This window comes from Heloderma suspectum, chromosome 4, assembly GCF_057233095.1.
Source record: "Heloderma suspectum isolate Gila_16-S chromosome 4, 16-S_ref, whole genome shotgun sequence".
In the NCBI taxonomy this organism is placed as follows: Eukaryota; Metazoa; Chordata; class Lepidosauria; order Squamata; family Helodermatidae; genus Heloderma; species Heloderma suspectum.
In genome coordinates, this window is record NC_139461.1 from 280,587,971 (window position 1) to 280,605,728 (window position 17,758).

At 47.7% G+C, this 17,758-nt stretch overlaps 1 protein-coding gene across 2 annotated transcripts; it reads right to left on the reverse strand.

Annotated features, from left to right (window-relative positions):
* Positions 1 to 604: 604 nt before the first annotated feature.
* PIGT (phosphatidylinositol glycan anchor biosynthesis class T) lies at positions 605 to 16,976 on the reverse strand. 2 transcript variants are annotated; one of them, XR_014790709.1, is made up of 13 exons: positions 16,777 to 16,976; positions 13,314 to 13,491; positions 11,466 to 11,593; positions 11,129 to 11,229; positions 10,823 to 10,909; positions 9,665 to 9,752; positions 9,472 to 9,569; positions 7,489 to 7,654; positions 6,028 to 6,228; positions 4,560 to 4,725; positions 4,140 to 4,223; positions 1,428 to 2,791; positions 605 to 1,341 (listed from the first exon to the last, which is right to left on the reverse strand). XR_014790709.1 is itself a non-coding variant. In XM_084853957.1 (12 exons), the coding sequence occupies exons 1-12, from the start codon at positions 16,952 to 16,954 to the stop codon at positions 2,539 to 2,541; spliced, it is 1,728 nt and encodes a 575-aa protein (XP_084710083.1). In that variant the 5' UTR covers positions 16,955 to 16,976; the 3' UTR covers positions 605 to 2,538. The 2 variants fall into 2 exon arrangements, 1 of the variants encoding a protein (XP_084710083.1); XM_084853957.1 differs by having other exon boundaries at positions 605 to 2,791.
* Positions 16,977 to 17,758: the final 782 nt, after the last annotated feature.

Here is a 17,758-nt window from a genome sequence, read left to right on the forward strand (position 1 = left end):
CTCGTAGTATTTCTGATTGCACTTCCTGGCCTATGTATTTGGATTAATATCCAGATTCTATTGGTACCTCTGCTAAAAGACAAGAATACTAAAGCCAGCACCTTAGATTATGCCAGTCAACTTGGGAAATGATGCCATGTTGACATAACTCAAGAAGTCTTCAAATGAATTTAGGGAAAGCTCAAACATCCCAATTCAGCAAATCAGACATCTGCTGGATTCCCCAACCATCAGCAAATGGTTAATAACTGAAGGTGGTACAATATCCCCCTCCCCCAGGGCTTTATGTGTGAAATACACAACAGTGCCTCACACTTCATTTCTTGCATCAACTAGGGGACCCATGCATACTTGCCTTCTGATTCTGAAAGTCTTGCTGGATCTTCATTTTCTCTTTCTTTCTCTCTCTCTCTCTCTCTCTCTCTCTCTCACACACACACACACACACAAAGTGACATTTGCACACACCTGAAGGCCGCAAACACACACACTTCCCAGGAGCAGGTTCCATTCAATTCAATGGTACTTACTTCAGAGTTTACACGCATCCGATTGGCTTGCACAGTTCAGATCTTAAAATGCATGTTTAGAAATTTTACGTATCCCATAAAATGTAAAATATGCCTTTATTGTAGAAACAATGGGGAAAGGTCATAGCTCTGCGGCAGAGCAAATGCTGTCTCATGCAAAAGGAACCCAGGTTCAATCCCAGGTACGTCCAGGTAGGGTTAGGCAAGACTCTTGTTTGAAACTCTGGGGAGCCACTGCCATTCAGTGTAGGCAATACTGAGCTAGATAAATCAGCATTCTGACTCAGTGTAAGGCAGCTTCCCATGTTCCCTAAATGCCAATACTTAGGATTGTGTTTGAGGAACACCTGGTGGTTGGAAGGAGACCCTGCACACAACTGGAAAGAGAATCAGAGATCATTCTAGCACCTTCTCTGAGCAGCAACAATGAGAAAATATTAAATATTACCTAGCAGAAAAATTTCTTGACACTCAAGCGTCACACATTAGATCTTGACCCTTCCACTTTTGTTGCGTCGCTCAACTTTTGGCCTGGCTGTTCTGCCTAACCACACCTCCCTCTCCTCCCTTCCTTTTTACAGTTATTTAACTAATGTGAGCTTTCCACTCACGCTCTGATCTACAGCAACTGCTGAAACAAGGATGCAGCACTGTAAGTGGCAAGTAATAAAGGGCCTTGGTCAGGATAATATTAAGAGCAACTCTAGGTAACATAGCTAGCACTCAAGGCAACCTAAGGAAGGTATCATGGAGTCAAGAGACTAGACCAGCCTTCTCATGCCTGGTGCCTTCCAGTTGTGTTGGATTACAACTCCCAGCAACATTCATGCTGGGAGTTGTAGTCCAACACATCTGGACACCAGGTTGGGGAAGTCTGAACTATACTGTTACTTCTACAACTGTGTTTAAACTTCCAGCTGCCTTGGCTAGTGGTCTAACTCTACAGCAAGACTTAACTCTATCCCTTTTCCCTCATTACTTATCCATCCAACAAAAACCTTCCACCCAACCCCTGTAGCAATGTTTCACTCATAGCTTGGCTACCTAGTTTATCAAACACAGAGGAGAAGGCTGCGTTGAATTTGCTTTGTAATGTGATGTACTCCCCAACTTGGGTTGAGTTTGCTTTGTAATTTGAGAAGGTGCTCCCCAACTTGGGCAGTATGCTCAAGCACATCCTCAAGTTACAAAGCAAACTCAACCCAAACTGGGGAGTACATCATCAAATTACAAAGCAAACTCAACACAGCCTTCTCCTTCTCCCAGCACAGGACCAACTGACACCAACTCAATTCATACAACATAGTTTGCACATCTCTGGGTGCATGCTGCAAAATCACTCCCGTTGCAAGCACTCTGAATGATAGACCTTCAGTCTGTGGTTTGTTTATCATGACATGGGAGCTGGGAACTCTGGCTGGTTTCTCCCTAGACAAGTCAGAGTCATAAACTAAGAACAAACCATGGCTTATGACTCTGGCTTGTCTGGTGGGAGACAAGCCTGAGGTCCAGATTTGCACATCACAGCAAACAAACCACAGCTGGAATATCTGCTGTTCGTTTAGCTGCTCCCTTGTGCAGGAGGAGTGAAGCATGAGTGATCAAGCAGTGTGCACCAGTGCACTGGTTCAATCACAATAAGCCACAATTCACTAGGGGAAGGAAATGAAAACAGGTTTGCCAATACAGTGGAGTGGTCCTACTTTAGCATGGCTAAGGGACAGGGAACAAAAGTTCAGTCGCAGGTCAGGTTTATTTCCAGTGTCTTTCTACAGAACATAAATGTTACCCCTTAAAAGAGCATGCTTTTCCCTTGGGGATTTTGCTCGCATAGTCTCAAGATCAGTGATGGTGCATGCCTGCCACCAACAAGGAAAACAACAGCAGTGGCTCTCTTGGCTGCAAAGGACAAAATATCTTGCTTAGCCCATTTGCCTCTCACAAATTTGTCTCTGCAAGTCCTGGCTCTAGAGTTCTCAGGCCCCAAAAGGGTTTGAGCCAACTGCCCTCAAAGAAGTGGCACGCCTCTCATTTTACGGATTATGTTCGCCAGTCGCTTGGCCAGGCCTCCCTTCTTGGGTTCTTCCACATGGAAGGTTCTGGTCAGCAAGTTATAGAAGGAGCCATAGCATACAGCTACCACAGTGCAGGTCAGGCAGATGACGTTATATGGCATACTGAAGTCTGGGGTTGGCAGGTTCACCAGCAGCGGTTCTGTGTAGAGACGCACGAAGTAGCTGGAGCCATCCAAGGAAGGAAACCTGGGAGGTAGAAAAGGAAGATCAGCAACAGCCATCGATTCAGGTACTGATGTGCTACATAGCTCTTGCGTGCAACTGTAGCATTTCAGAATGCACATCTGGAGGCAGGGCAGAGGAGTAAGTGTGTCACTTATTTGACAAGCAGTTTCAAATTAAAACTCACGAACTGAATTTTCATATGGACACTTTCAATGCACAAGTGCTTTTAAAACGAGCAGCACTCACATGTACACTGTACACTGAGAAGCTAGATCTCTAGATTCACAGGGAACCTTTTAAGGCCCTATAGCAGCCTTCTCAACTGGATGTCCTCCAGATGTGTTGGGCTACACAGTCCAACACATCTAGAGGGCACCCGGTTGGGGAAGGCAGCCCTATAAAACCACCAGCAGCACTTAGGCTGAGGCAGTCATTCAGGAGCCAGGCCTTCTCATCTGGTGCAAGTGCTCCAGTATATCACAGCCATGGGCACAGTACATTCCGGGCACATCAGCATTTCCTATCCATGTGAAGGCACTCCACTGTGAATCAAGTTGAGAACAATCTTGGCTTGTTCTTGACCATAGCTCAAGTGGTAGAGAGCATACGCATGTGGAAAGTCCCCGAGATTCAATGCCTGGCATCTCCAGTTAAAAGGATCAGGTAGCAGGTGACAGAGAAAGACCTTTACACGAGACCCTGCGCAGCTTGCTGCCAGTCAGAGCAGGCAACACTAGGGTAGATGGTTAAATACTCCAACCTGGTTTAAGGCAGTTTCCTGCCTTCAGCAGAACTGCAGGAGTCAGTGGCACCAATTCCACATGAGTCATTCCCACCCTCCACCACAAGAAGATACCTCCAGTATCAGAGGCAGAATGCCTATATACACCAGATGGGGAACATGGGAAGGAGAGCGCTGTTGCACTCGTGTCCTCTTTGTGGTTCCCGGTCGACAGCTGGTTGGCCACTGTGTGAACAGAATGCTGGACGAGATGGACCCTTGGTCTGATCCAGCAGGGCTATTATGTTCAATGCACTTACAGCAGGGGTGGGGAACCTCAGGTCTGCAGGCCAAATCTGGCCTTCCTGGGGTTCCCCAGAAGGCTCCACCCCTCTCCCCCTGACTATTTGCCAATCATTTACTGGTTTCCCGGCTTTTGCTCAGTTCCTTCCCCAATTCCAAAAAGTCAAAATGCCTCTCCCAAGGCTTAATTACTGACAGTAAGAGCCGTGAGCTACGATATGCTGGTATGTTGGCCCCACCCCTTTTGCCCTTTGCCCCACCCACCACTAGAATACAGCCCCTGAGATCTTCTCCAAAACTGAATTCAGTCCTCGGGCTGAAAGTTGCTTGGCATTCCTGACTTACAGCGATGTGAAGAGTGGGCTTAGGTCTTCCTCTTCCTCTTCCATTGCAATGACGCTTGGCACCAGGGCACTCAGGACAGATGGGCTACAGACCAAAAAAAAAAAGGATGAGGGAGGTGAAATGGGGCTGGGGGGAGAGATTATATAAGCTTCAGACATGGTCTGAAGGTACATGAGGCAGCCACCATGCTGAAGCTAAGCAGGTCTGGGTCTGGTCAGTGCTTGGAGGGGAGACCACCTGGGAACCACATGTAGCCACCTTGTGCTCCACAATGGAAGGAAGGTGGGATATAAATGTAATAACTAACTAAATAAATAAATTTAGCCCCCCTGGAGAAATAAGCAAACATAGTCACAAGGCAGCACAGCCAATCCCAAGACAGACAAATCCAGACGTATTTGGCCTCCTGAAGCCCCTTACCTCACATAAAAGCCATGGTTGGGGTCAGGAGTGTATTCTGTCCACTTCAGCAAGGCTCTCTCAAACTGGATGGTGATCTTTGTGACAGAGTTTGCTGGCAGCTGAATCAGCATCTCCAGGAGATGGGGCCGCTGTCGGTCCTGAGCAGGCTGATAGTGGATATAACCTGGCGCCAGAGACACGGTATCATCACACAACAGTTTGTCGAATAAAATAAACAAGAGCCTTCCTTGATGTTTGCATTATGCCTTGAGAAACACTCTTTACTTCGGCCTGACTGACCTCCCCAGCACCTTCCCCTGCAGTGGCTTTGTGGAAGGAGAAAGAACTTGGACCACAAAGTATTTTTCAGCTTGTATTTCTCCCCGTTTGGAATACAAACCTGTGGATTCAGATTAAGCATAGTCAATAATTAGAAAACTAATAAACGAAGGCTGCAATCCTAGACCCACTGGCCTGGGAGCAAGCCTAATTGAGCTTGATGGGACTTCTCAATAGATATCTACAGGGTGGCAGAGAATGGCTGCAAACCTATGAGCAGCTACTCAGAAATACTTCCCACTAATACTCCTGAATAAAGATGTGCAGGCCGGGGCTGTCAGAAGCTCAAGGCAGTGCATTCCAGTAGACAGAGGGTTGGACCCAGATTTAGTCATGCTTTTAGTAAACCCACTGAAATCAATGGGAGTTAAATTAGTCATGACTTGCCCCACTGATTTCAATGGGTCTACTCAAAGCATGACCAAGTATAGATCCAACCTAAAGTGTCAGGATTGGTTTGAAATCTCTGTTCACATACAGATTCGCTAAACAGCCTTGGGCAAAGTCAACATCTCCCAGCTTCAATTCTCATTCTTAAAATAGGGAGTTAATAGTGAGCTTCCTCAGTGACAAGTTGCGAGGAATAATTAGAAGGACTGTAAAGCATGTGGCTATGAAAAGATAAAACATAAAATGTTGGCAACACACTCCTAAAGCATTTTTCAGTGTGCCAAATCCTTTACAGTTCCTGGTGTGCCAAGTCCTTTACAGTTCCCATGCCTCCAGCTCGCCACACAGCTGAGTAAAACCACTCAACCAGGCAATCCTTTGTGCATGCGTGCGCGCGCACACACACACACACTTTAACATTTAATAATCTCATGCCCTGGAGTTTGAGGAGCATGCTCATGACGCTCATTCCCAGCCTGACACTAATTCCCGGCCTAATAAACCATGGTTTATACCAGCCATCGCCAACCTGGTGCACTCCAGATGTGTTGGACTACAACTCCCATCTTTCCCTGCCAGCATGACCATCGAAGTTGCAGTCCAACACATCTCAGGGGCACCAGGCTGGGGAAGGCTGAAGTATATATACCATGACACGTTATTTATGCCGTTTCCTTCCATGAGGCAAGGCACTTTCCCTTCCGATCAGGACAGCAGGGTACAGGGCAGCACGCAGTATGGAGAGGGTGTCTCTTACTTGGTTTGTTTTCCTTGCCCTTCGTGATAATGGTCAACGTGTGAATGTAGAGCCGCAGATACCAGGGCACGGTCTCCAGCAGTAGCACAGGAAAAGCACGGTATGGGTGTGTGTTATAGACCAGGGTGCTGATTTCTCCTGTCTGAAGGCCGTAGCCACTCACATAACGCTGAGCATGGAGCACAGGTACCGTCAGATCCACTGCAGGGAGGAAATCAAACCGGGGTTAGGAATCGAGCTTCAGCAGTGGTGCCAAATGCAGGGCCCTTTCAGCACCTGGCAGAGAGTTTGTGGACAGAGGAATATTTCCAGTCACCTCCCCCCACATTAGAATTGCAGGAGGAAGCTCCAGATCTTACTCTACAGCAGGGCTGTTGAACCTCAATCCCAATTGAGGGGTTTCCTCGGATGACCACACCCCCTTTCTTCTGACTGCCAGTCATTTGGTGGCTTTTCCATGGCTTCGCCCCCACATTCAATGTGTTGAAATGCCTCTCCTGAGCCCTAGTTACAGGCAGTAAGGGCGTTAAACTAAAATATGCTGGTATTTGGGGCCCTTTTGCCTTTGGCCCCACTGGAAGCCCCTTCTCTGAAAATGAATTTGCCCTCAGGCTGAAAGAGGACTGACATCCCTTCTGTACAGAAAAGGGAAGATCCCGCTGTACCCCCATCTACACTGGATCCTCCCTCTCTCCATTCTGGGAATAGACGTTGTCCCACACTCCCTTGTAGCAAGTATGCAAGGCACACTTGCTTACTTGCTACATGGGAGTGTGGAATAAGAACTACTGGCTAGAAAAGTTGGCTAGAGTGTTCAAAGTGGGCAGTAGGCAACCTGGTGCCCTCCTGATGTTTTGGACTACAACTCCCAGAAGGCCCCAGGCTCACTGGCCATGCTGGCTGCGGCTAATGAGAGTTGTAGTCCAAAACATCAGGAGGGCACCAGGTTGCCTACTGCCCAATACTGACACTCTAGCCAACTTTTCTAGCCAATAGCTACCGTCCCATGCTCCCTTGTAGCAAGTGGTGCTGATTTGGACATTCCAGCAAACTTTTCTGTTTGGGAATCATAGAATAGTAGGGTTGGAAGGGGCCTACAAGGCCATCGAGTCCAATGGGAGGACAGTAGCAGCATTCCTGAATTCTCAGACTGCCCATGCTGCCTCTTCAATGCAGCTCCTCCCGGAATGCTTGGGACCACTGCAGAATCTTCCACTGGTGATCACAATCAGATTTAAAACAGACTAAAATACCACTGGGATCCTCTGAGCTCTGAATTACTACGGCACTTCTAGTGGTAGTCTCAGCAGTAAAAAAAAGAAGAAGAAGAAGAGCTAAGTACAAACAGTTAACAGACTCAAAATGCACAGCCTAATTCTATCCCATGCAACTCGTGCCAATTTGCAGCTGGTGGGAGACAGGACTACAGCGTTAGAGGCCAGAAAGCCATTGATCACTCACAGCTATCCTGAGGCCGTTTCCATTTTAATTGCACATTGAGGCTGCGAGACCCATTGAAGAGCGCCGGGTTCAGGAGGTCATAGACTGCATAAATCCTCTGGTCTCCTTGGACAGATGCTTCGTGTATTGACAAGGGAGCTGGGGAAACGTCAAGTAACAATTTCTCCTGAAAACAGAAGCAAAATCATTGTTTGCCACCAGAAAGACAGCCAGTCCCATAAACAGGCCGCCCACACCATAACCATGACCACCTAAGGCAGAGGTAGGCAACCTGGCGCCCTCCAGATGTTTGGGACTACAACTCCCATCAGCCCCAACCAGCATGGCCAATGATCAGGGATCATGGGGGTTGGAGACCAAAATATCTGGAGGGCACTGGGTTACCTACCCTGACCAAATGTCTTCCTCCATGTGTATATCCAACGTATGGGGGAAGGACTGGAACCGTACCCACCTGGCCCCAGACCTGACACCTGTGGATTGAGCATGATGGTTCAAAGGGGAAGCTATTTGCATACAGGCTCTCTATGTAATCAGGAGGCCCAAATGCACAGCATTTCCAATCTGGAGGAATGCCTGCTTGCATACAACTGTAGGCACATAGACTCTCCTTCCAAATGCTGCACTGAACAAAGCATGGACAGGCGGGGGGGGGGGGGGAGGTACAGCCAGCAGGGCACGGCCCAGTTCCCCTCTCCATGCAATGGATGCACACATTAAGGGAATCATTTGAACACTCCTTTATTCTCAAAGGTTCGTGTTCTGCAATAGTAGTGGAGACACAGAGCACCTGAACAGCTGTAGATCTCCAAGTAAATTCCCCCCCCACCCATACTACCTGTTCAGCTCAGTTTCAGCTCAAACCTCCATCAGGGATCTTTCGCTCATGCAGGGGTCAGAGCAAACCCCATGTCAGAAGATAGTTACAATATGGAGACAATACCAGGGGTCTCCAACCTTTTTAAGTCAGGGGGCATATTTGGAATTTTGAGCGTGTCATGGGTATTCTCACAACATGGCTGCCATGCGGGGCTTGCCCATTCATAAAATGGCTACCATGGTGGTCACGGCCAGTCATAAAACACTCATTTTCCAGAAGGCAAACTGGTGAGAGTAAAAGAAAAGCAACTTGCCCAAGAACCTAAGTGCAAGGCAGAGGTGGGAGCTGAACTCCAAAACACAAAAACTCTGTTTTAAAGCCAAATACAGATAGTGCTGGAGGGCAGCACTTTGCTTTGCAGCCTCTCAGCCTCCCCCTTCTGTGTGTGTGTGTGTGTGTGTTCAATTAATTTAAAAAATCTTAATAAACTAAAAATCAGGTGGGGCAGAGAGAGCTGTCTGCGGCTAAATTGGTGCCCACGGGCACCATAGAGACCCCAGCGATACTGGGACTTAAGGCGGCTTTTCAATATTAAAAACTTGTACAGTTAAAACATATACGTAAATAGAAATACACAGAAGTTAAAAATATAATGAGATCATCAATAATATTAAAACTGTATAAAATATTAGATTTTAAAAAGACAACAACAATATAAACAATAGTACCAATCCATCATATTCTCACAGGTCCAGACTATATATCCCCAAAGGCCTGCCGGAACAAAAAAGTTTTTGCCTGCCTGCAGAAATGTAGCAAGGAGGGTGCCACTCTCACCTCCCTGCGAAGGGAGTTCCAGAGCTTTGGGGCAGCCACTAAGAAGGCCCTCTCCTGCGTTCCCACCAGGCGAGCCTGTGATGGTGCGAGGACCGTGAGAAGGGCCTTCCCTGAAGTTCTCAGGGCACGAGCAGGCTCATAAGGGAGAATATGTTCTTTCAGATAACCTGGACCCAAGCCACATAGGGCTGTATAGGTCATGACCAGCACTTGGAATTGTGCCCAGAAATACACCAGATAATACTCAACAGCATCTATGCCTGGGCACTTTCTTATGGCATGGATGCTCTAGCCCTATTGAAAGATGGTTGAAAAGGAAAGGTTACCTGGCCTTTACTGGAAATGTCAATGTAGACCTTGCTTTGAGACGCCAGAGGACACGCTTCAGTAAGTGTGCGAGAGAAAATCCTAAAGAGAGACCAATCTGGTGGGAGATTGACACAACAGTCAGTCAAGAGATGAGTAAAGAGTGGTAACCAGACACAGAGTGGCCATATACTATGGGGCAGTTTGAGTTACCTTTCTTTCCAGGGCCGCTGGCAAAAGTATCGAAGACAACGGTGAGGGTCTGTCGGAGTTCCCATGACATGCTCAGGCAAGAAGCATCCTGCGAGAGAAGGCAAAAAGGAGAGAAAGAAAATCATATCTATCTTAAATTGTAATCAATTAAAATATATAAACTATAGCAATCTCAACATTACAACACCATCTTCCCAAAGAGAAGCACACATTTTTTTCTTCTAAAACCCCTGCTAAGGATAGTATGGTGGAGAAATTAAACCTAAGTGTACATAATTTCTATCCTGCTTTTTCTATGTTAACACATAAAATTCAAAGAAGACTTTAAAAGAAAAGTGAAGCATCAGGTAGGCAGGTGTACTGACATTTATGGCAGCAAGGCCATTTTGTGCTACACACGGATCTTGTTGCAAATGCAGGAGAATTCTTTGGTCAGCAACTTGCTCCCAATAATTTAAACAATCTTAAAAAGAGGATAGGCAGCCAAGAAAGCTGAGGAATGTGAACGAAACTTGCAGATCAGCATCGTCACCCAGAACTGAAGCTACATTTGGAGCAGGGTTTACAGAAAGGCCTGCTGCATGCTTGAAAATTGTGGACATGCCAGCAAGTGTGCATTTAACAGCAAGGGGGAATACTAAGGTATGCACAGGAAATGGGGCCTCCCGCCTCAATACAGTGTTACACAGGAACTCTACATCCCATCCTTAACTGAGCTTGGACCACTTCTATGCTTCGGATCTTAAGTGACCACAATCAAAGAACTGCTTTCAACTCAAGTAGCTCCTGGTATTGGTCCTTCAGTTTGGTCTTAAAGATGGGGATAAAGTCACTTGATGGTATTTTTGCATGCTTAAAAGCAAGGTGGATTGCCATCCTGGCAACTTGGTCAGCCAGTTCATTGCCCCCAATGCCTACATGTCCAGGTATCCAAAAAAAAACCCCACAACAGGGCAGTTGAGTCAAAGCACTGGAAACAAAAGTGTTAGGGCGCGATCCTATGCACGTTTAGACAGAGAAAACTGTCTTCTCTGTCTAAACATGCATAGGATTGCGCCATTAAAGCAGTTAGCCGCAGCAGCTAGATGGTGAGGTCTTGGAGAAACTGTCCCCAGCTCTTCTGACCGACTGATGGATCAAGCACACAGCCAGACTCACCCTGCAGATGGGACGGATATGCACAGCCTGGGAGTGGTAACTGCTGTGGAACAAGCGTTCGGCCTTCAGCAGAACAGCCAGCCCAGCCTTTGGGGGAGAGAAAAGAAAAGATGGCTGAATTTCTGCTCCACATAATACCCAGAAACAAGCCTAGGAACTATGCAACCATGCATAACTACAAGTTCCAGTTGAGGAGGCAGAACTTCCACACCAAAGCTAAAGGTGTCCAAATGTATTTTTCACTCGGATGACGGACTCCACAGGCATGGCACCTGTTGCTTCAAAACTGCACCTCCATGACCTCACCTTTGAGCTGCATGGCAACAGCTTCTTCCAGGGTGTGAGGTTCTCAGTGCAGACAACTTCACGGGGGAGGACAGCATATCGTAGAAAACGATGATCTGTAACTGAGCGAGGGAGCAGAGGGGTTAGAAATTCTGTTGCCAGCGAGCCATGTGCTCTGTAGCAGCTCTCATCTGGATGTGTTGGTACACAAAAATACCATATATTTTTACGCTGGGGTAGATGTTTAAAGATTTGTTATTGGATTTTTTTTATTGTACTATTGTTATGTTTTAACTGACTTTGCATGACGCCTAAAGAGCTTGTTTGATATAAATAATATATACATACAATCTCTTACCATTTGCCAATCCCAGAGGTTTAAAGGATGCTGTTGGAACGACTGTGTTGGTGGAATCAATGAAGTTCAGAGAGGCACAGAATATCCCAGAGAGGATGTTACTAAGATCATTCCAAGCTTTGTCAACACTGGACAAGGAAAACATATAACAAGAAATGACATATGATTCAACTGAAATTTACAACATGCGTTTTAATAAACCATTTTCAAACTCTGTTAATTCTTAAGTATTAAGCTGTGTATGGGGTTGTACACTACACACCACTTCAGGAGCAATTTGGGCAGCAGAGAATGCAGTATATAACATCTGTAAATAAATAAATGGAAAACTAGGGCTTCAGTCCAATTTCAGTACCACACAACAAGCCTACAGCAACGATAAAGTTCATTGCACTAATATAGATAGATAGACCGGCCTTCCCCAACCTGATGACCTCCAGGTGTGCTGGACTACAGCTCCCATCATCCCCAGCCAGCATGGCTAATGGCTAGGAATGATGACGTTGTAGTCCAACACATCTGGAGAGCGCCAGGTTGGGGAAGGCGGGTATACAAGAAGTAGCTCAGCCTTCCCCTACTTGGCAGTATGCCTATGTACACCAATTGCTGGGGAACATGGGTGGGAGGGTGCTGTTGTACTCATGTCCTGCTTGTGGGTTTCCCACAACCATGTGGTTGGCCACTGTGTGAACAGAGTGCTGGACTAGAGGGACCTTGCTCTGGTCTAGCACCACTCTTCTGTTTTTCACCCCCTCCAGATATTTTGGACTTCAACTTCCATCAGCCCTAGCCAACAGGGCCAATGGTCAGGAATGCTGGGAGTTGTAGTCCAAAACAGGTGCAGGGCACCAGGTTGGGCAAGTCTGCTCTAAAGAATAACCTTGGAAAAATGGTCACTCCATTAATGATCAGTAAGGCTAAATAATCCTCTCCAGTTCTATCAGATCAGAAAGCACTTAATTTACACACACATGCAGGAGGCCAGAAATACCAGGACTGGGAAAGCCGAATTAGCCTACAAGCATCATCCGGCTGTTAATGGATGATCTACTCCAGCCTTTCCCCATCTGGCACCCTCAAAATGTGTTGGACTACAACTCCCACTATCCCAAGCCATTAGCCATGCTGGCTGGGGATGATGGGAGTTACAAACTAACGCTTCTAGAGGGTACCAGATTGGGGAAAGCTGATCTACTCTGGTGAAAAAGCAAGCTGCGAGATAAGAGGAACGATGGCCGCCACTGACTTAGGTGGTTGGATGCCCCGGGGGTGCCTCGGCCACCTTCGGCCATGTAGCAGAGTACAAAAGAGGACCCGGGTGACACTAGAATTTCTAAGATGTGCACAGTTAAACTATGGAATTCACTACCACAGGATGTAGTGATGGCCACCAATTTGGATGGCTTTAAAAGGGGGTTGGACAAATTCATGGGGAAAAAGGCTATAATGGCTACTAGTTTTGATGGCTATGTGCTACCTCCAGAACCAGAGGCAGTGAGCTGGGGAACGTGGGTGGGAGGGTGTTGTTGCACTCGTGCCCCGATTGTCGGTTCCTGGTCAAAAGCTGGTTGGCTACTGTGTGAACAGAATGCTGGACTAGATGGACCCTTGGTCTGATCCAGCATGGCTCTCCGTATGTTCTTAAACTGGATGAACAACTGTTTAAATTACATTTAAACCATGTAATGGTTGCCTACATGTCCTGGACTTTTTGAAAAGCGACTTATTCATGCACATACATCAGCGGTGGGGTAGTGGAGGAGGGAGGGAAGGCAGCACAGCCTTTGTATACTTGCCCTTGATTGTTGGAGACCCAATAGCCAAGTCACAATCAGCTCAGGCACTTACTCGGTGACGGAGTCCTGAAACCAGACCCAGAGCTCAGCGCCGGCAGGAGCCTGCAAGTAAGGCTGGCCCCAGCTCCGCGTCCGCCAGAAGCCCTGAGTGAGGGAGAGGTGCAACTCGCGCACCGAATACTTGGAAATGAGCTGCCCCAGGGCTTTGGGGAAGAGCCGGTAATGCGAAACTGGAGGGAGCAGAAAAAAGAGGAAAGCAGAACCACAGTCAGAAGAGCATCCTTCTCTTCCCCCACAACCCACTTCCCCTTTGCAGTCCCATCCTATGCTCCAGCTAAGGTGACAACTCCTGCTGCACTCCTACAAATCAGTCAGTATCCTACTCCCCAACCTGACCAGGTTATCACCCTCTCCTTCTGCTCTGCACTTGCTTCTTTGGCACTGGTGCTGGGTTCACTCTCTTTTTACTACCTCATGCCTTCATTGCTTCTTCCCAAGGGTGCTTCTGGATGGAGGGCTCCTCGGGCTACCAATCCAAAGGCATTGGATTGACAGCTAGTCCACCTTTTCATTCCTAACAGATTTTCCATGGTAAGAAAAGAAGATGGAAGAAGTGGTGCGAAAACATGGGAGGGTTACCAGTTGAAGACGACAACGTCTGGATCCCCTGTAAAATTCCATGACCTAGGCAGGGTGATGGCTCAATAAAAGCCTTGTCTGGAAGCACTCCTGGTGAGATTAGTTTGTACCCGTGGGGCTGGGAGACACATTCACCCTGGAACTGGTTCACGTGTAATGCTAAACCATAGTTTATTGCTACATGGATGATTCTGAATGAGGCTGAGCAAAGCATTGGGCTCACACTACTCCTATGTGGTTAGTTTCGGAAGAGTTTAGTATCACTTTTAAAGAATCCTGGGATCCTGTTTTACAACAAATGTTGGTTAGTGTAATAAGCCAGCTTTATAATGTATGGTTAGCTTGTTGTGAAACTTACCAGAGCTTGTTTTAAACCAGGATCCCTGATTTAAACCCAACGCCAAGCCGAGATTCTTTCAAAGTGAAACTATATTCTGTTAAAGTCCTGCCTGCATAGCAGGAGGGGGATCGTGTGGGCCCAGGCCCACACAGGGTCATCCTATGAAGTGCGAAACCAGCCTTCCCCAATCTGGTGTCTTCAAGATGTTCTGAGCCACAACTCCCATTGGCCCCAAGCAGCAGGGCCAAGGATGATGGCAGTTGTTGTCCAAAACATCTGGAATGTGCTACCTCAATTCTAGAAGCCTGCACTTAATGAGCTTTCCCTCTGCCCAGATATGGGAGACCATTTTTCATCATTTAGCACAGGGAGAAATATGGATTGCAGGTCAGAGGAGAGGAAGGGGAGCTGCCCATAGGAGATGTGGAGTTGTTGGGAGGTGTGGGGGTATTCCTGCAATATGACTGCTGAGGAGTGCAGCTGTTTGTCCTAGAAGGTGCAACATTAACATTAGTCTGGTCTTTAACAGCCAACTCCTATGCATGCTGACTCAGGAGTGACTCCAAGTTCAACGGGGCATACATGCAAGTAAGCATGCATAGTATTGTACCAGTAACACTCATGTTTCTAAAGTACGGCCTTGCACTGGTGCAAGATGGGGTCCCAATCCCAGCATTTCAGATAAGATGCTAACTAGCATGACCATTCCCACATCCCTCTCAACAACCTGCCCTATCTCCACCCTATTGGGATCCTTAGAAGGCTGCAAGTAGTTCAGCTGTACCACCTACATTCTTTGTACTTGTGCAGGGGATGGGTCTTTGGGGGCACCAGTGCAAGGGACAACCTAGCAGCCCTGTGCTGGCACAAGGCTATAGGCCACTTAATCCTACACATGGTTATCACAAGTTCCACTAAATTCAATGAGATTTAGGATTGCAGCATTGTTTAATTGGAAATAAGGAATCCCCCGAGTTCAGTTAGACTCTTACTCTCAAGTAGGAGAGCCTTATGCTGCAAACATATGTATACGTATTTGAACTCGGCAGGATTTACTTCCAGAGGATCAGGCTGTTGCATCCAAGTAAACTACTTAGGATTGGCATAGCAGCCTGATACTGTGCATGTTTACTTGGAAGCAAATCCTTCTGAGTTTAAATAAATGCGTAACATTGCTGCACAAGGCTCTCCTACTTGGGAGTAAGAGTCTAATGGCACTCATGGAATCTCTTATTTCCAATTCAACAATGCTTGGGAACTCCTCTGCAAGACAGGCAGCCTGATCTTATCATTTTAGCCCCAAAAGGATGTTGTTGTTGTTCAGTCGTGTCCGACTCTTCGTGACCCCATGGACCATAGCACGCCAGGCCTTCCTGTCCTGCGCTCTCTCCCGGAGCGTGCTCAAGTTCAAAAAGGATGACAACACCACAATCCTATTTAGCTTGTTTGGGAGCAAGAGTTTGATACTGCATGTGTTTACTTGGAAGTAAATCCCATTGTGTTCATAGTCCCAATAGGATGTCAATACGGCAATCCTACGTAGTGTGGGAGTATTCACTAACATCCTATGCTGGGGTCTTGTTTGATTAGGATCTGTTCTTACTTGATAAGATCAGGTTGCCAGCCTTACAGAATCGTAGAAACATAGAATAGTAGGGTTGGAAGGGGCTATAAGACCATCAAGTCCAATCCCCTCCTCAGTGCAGGAATCAAAGTCAAAGCATTGAGAAAATGCTCAAAAAACCCATGGCCTGTTGTTGGGTGATTTGACAGTTGTTTCCCCCTCAAACAAGCCACACCACCTGGGTTTGGACAACATGACAAGCCAGGCCCAGGCAGTTAATTAGGCTAATGGTGCCCAGCACGTGCCAAGGATTAAATAAACCACAGTAGCTTGTTTAACCCTTGGTGATCGTGCAAACCAGGTCTGTGAAACATCTGAACCCATCACAGCACCTGGCAGAGTGTAATTCAAATGTCTACAACCTCCTCTCACACAGCATCTCAGGACACCAACATGGCAGGATTCATAGTTTCAACATCAAGTCAGCCTCTTTCCCCCCTCCTTGCTTTTTGTAACATCTTGCCTAATTAAGAGATCTAAAGATCTCAAAATGCTTGCACATTTTTGGTGACCTCTGAGTGGGCCTCATAAAGATATTGTCCTAATATGAGCGTAGGAAACTGGATGTAGACGAGCCTTCCTCAACCTGGTGCCCTCCAGAGGTGTTGGACTCCGACTTCCATCAACCCCAGCCTGCATGGCCATGTGGGCTGAGGTTGATGGGAGTTGCAGCCCAACATGGCCATGCGGGGTGGGGATAATGGGAGTTGCAGTCCAGCCTGGCAACGCGAGAATTGCAGTACAACACACCTGGAGAGCACCAGGTTGGGGAACGCTGCCCTCTTTATTCAGCGCAAAGCTCCGCCCACGGGCCCCCTTTTCCTTATAAGACAAATGTCCCGCCCCCACATCAAGGCTGCCGCCCAATGGCCGTGCAGCCCCCAACCCATTGTGACAGGCTCCGCCCCTCACCGCCCTCCCGCTGCAGGTCGGAGTCCCAGCGAGTCCGGAACTGGAAGGTGGCGGCCACGTCCCCGGATGGGAGGGGGCTGAGCAGGAGCTCCTCTCGCAAGGAATCCCGGCGGGCCTCGGCCGCGCTCCCCGCGAGCCCCAGGAGCAGGAGCCCGAGCAGCGCCTTGGCCATCTCCATCCTCGTCGCGCCCCACCAAGGCGAAGTCCCGCCCACTCTCCGGCTCGCGCTAGCCAATGGGGAATGGGAGAGTCTCTACGGTCCCGCCTCCTTTCTCCTTGTAGCCAATGGAAGCGTTTCGTGAGATTCAGGCAACCACAGAGATATGAAAATTTAGAGAAGCTATCTCCTTGTTTGGCTAGTCAATTCCGAGGTAACAGCGGAGTAGCCATTTTTAAATCCCCGCTGGGTCGCAGGTTAAATTGCTGCGCGTAGAAATCCATAGAGAACCCACGGGTTTCTCTGAAGATTTCTATGAACTGCTCTCACTTCCGCCCCAACGGGGGTGGGGGGCTCTGATGAAACTGGAAGTTGGGGCTGTATGGCATTCTAATTGCTATGTCTATGCAGGTAATGACTCAACCCACCCAGAGGGAGTCTTGGTCTGTTAGGAAAAGCCAGGGCGCGCTTGCTCGCTTTCCACTCGCTCTCAGCGTCAAGGCTGGTGGTGTAGCGGAGGCGGATCTCCCAGAGACTCTGTGCTGGAGCTCTTTTATTAGCAGGGATACTGACGTCCTCTGCCACCCCCCTCAGAATTCCCCTGAACACTCCGAGCTTAGCTGCAATCCCCACAAGAGGCGGGGATGATGAATTATCCCAGCAACAAAATATTGTTCCCTGATGTAATGCAAAGTATTTTTTTTAAATTGTGAATGGGCAATTAAGGACGCAATCCTATGCATGTTTAGCCACAAAAATGCCCTACAACTCCCAGCATGCCCCAGCCAGTGAGTTTTGCCCAACCCCACCCCACCCAACACTGGG

What these genes read in the sequence shown, in the direction of transcription:
- PIGT (XM_084853957.1), bottom strand. Translation starts at nt 16,954, where the DNA reads ATGGAGATGGCCAAGGCGCTGCTCGGGCTCCTGCTCCTGGGGCTCGCG. An exon ending in ACATTTCCAGTAAAGGCCAG is followed by an intron (nt 7,655 to 9,471) that starts GTAACCTTTCCT and finishes TTCTGTTTTCAG; the next exon opens with GAGAAATTGTTACTTGACGT. An exon ending in AACCATGGCTTTTATGTGAG is followed by an intron (nt 4,224 to 4,559) that starts GTAAGGGGCTTC and finishes TTTGGTCTGTAG; the next exon opens with CCCATCTGTCCTGAGTGCCC.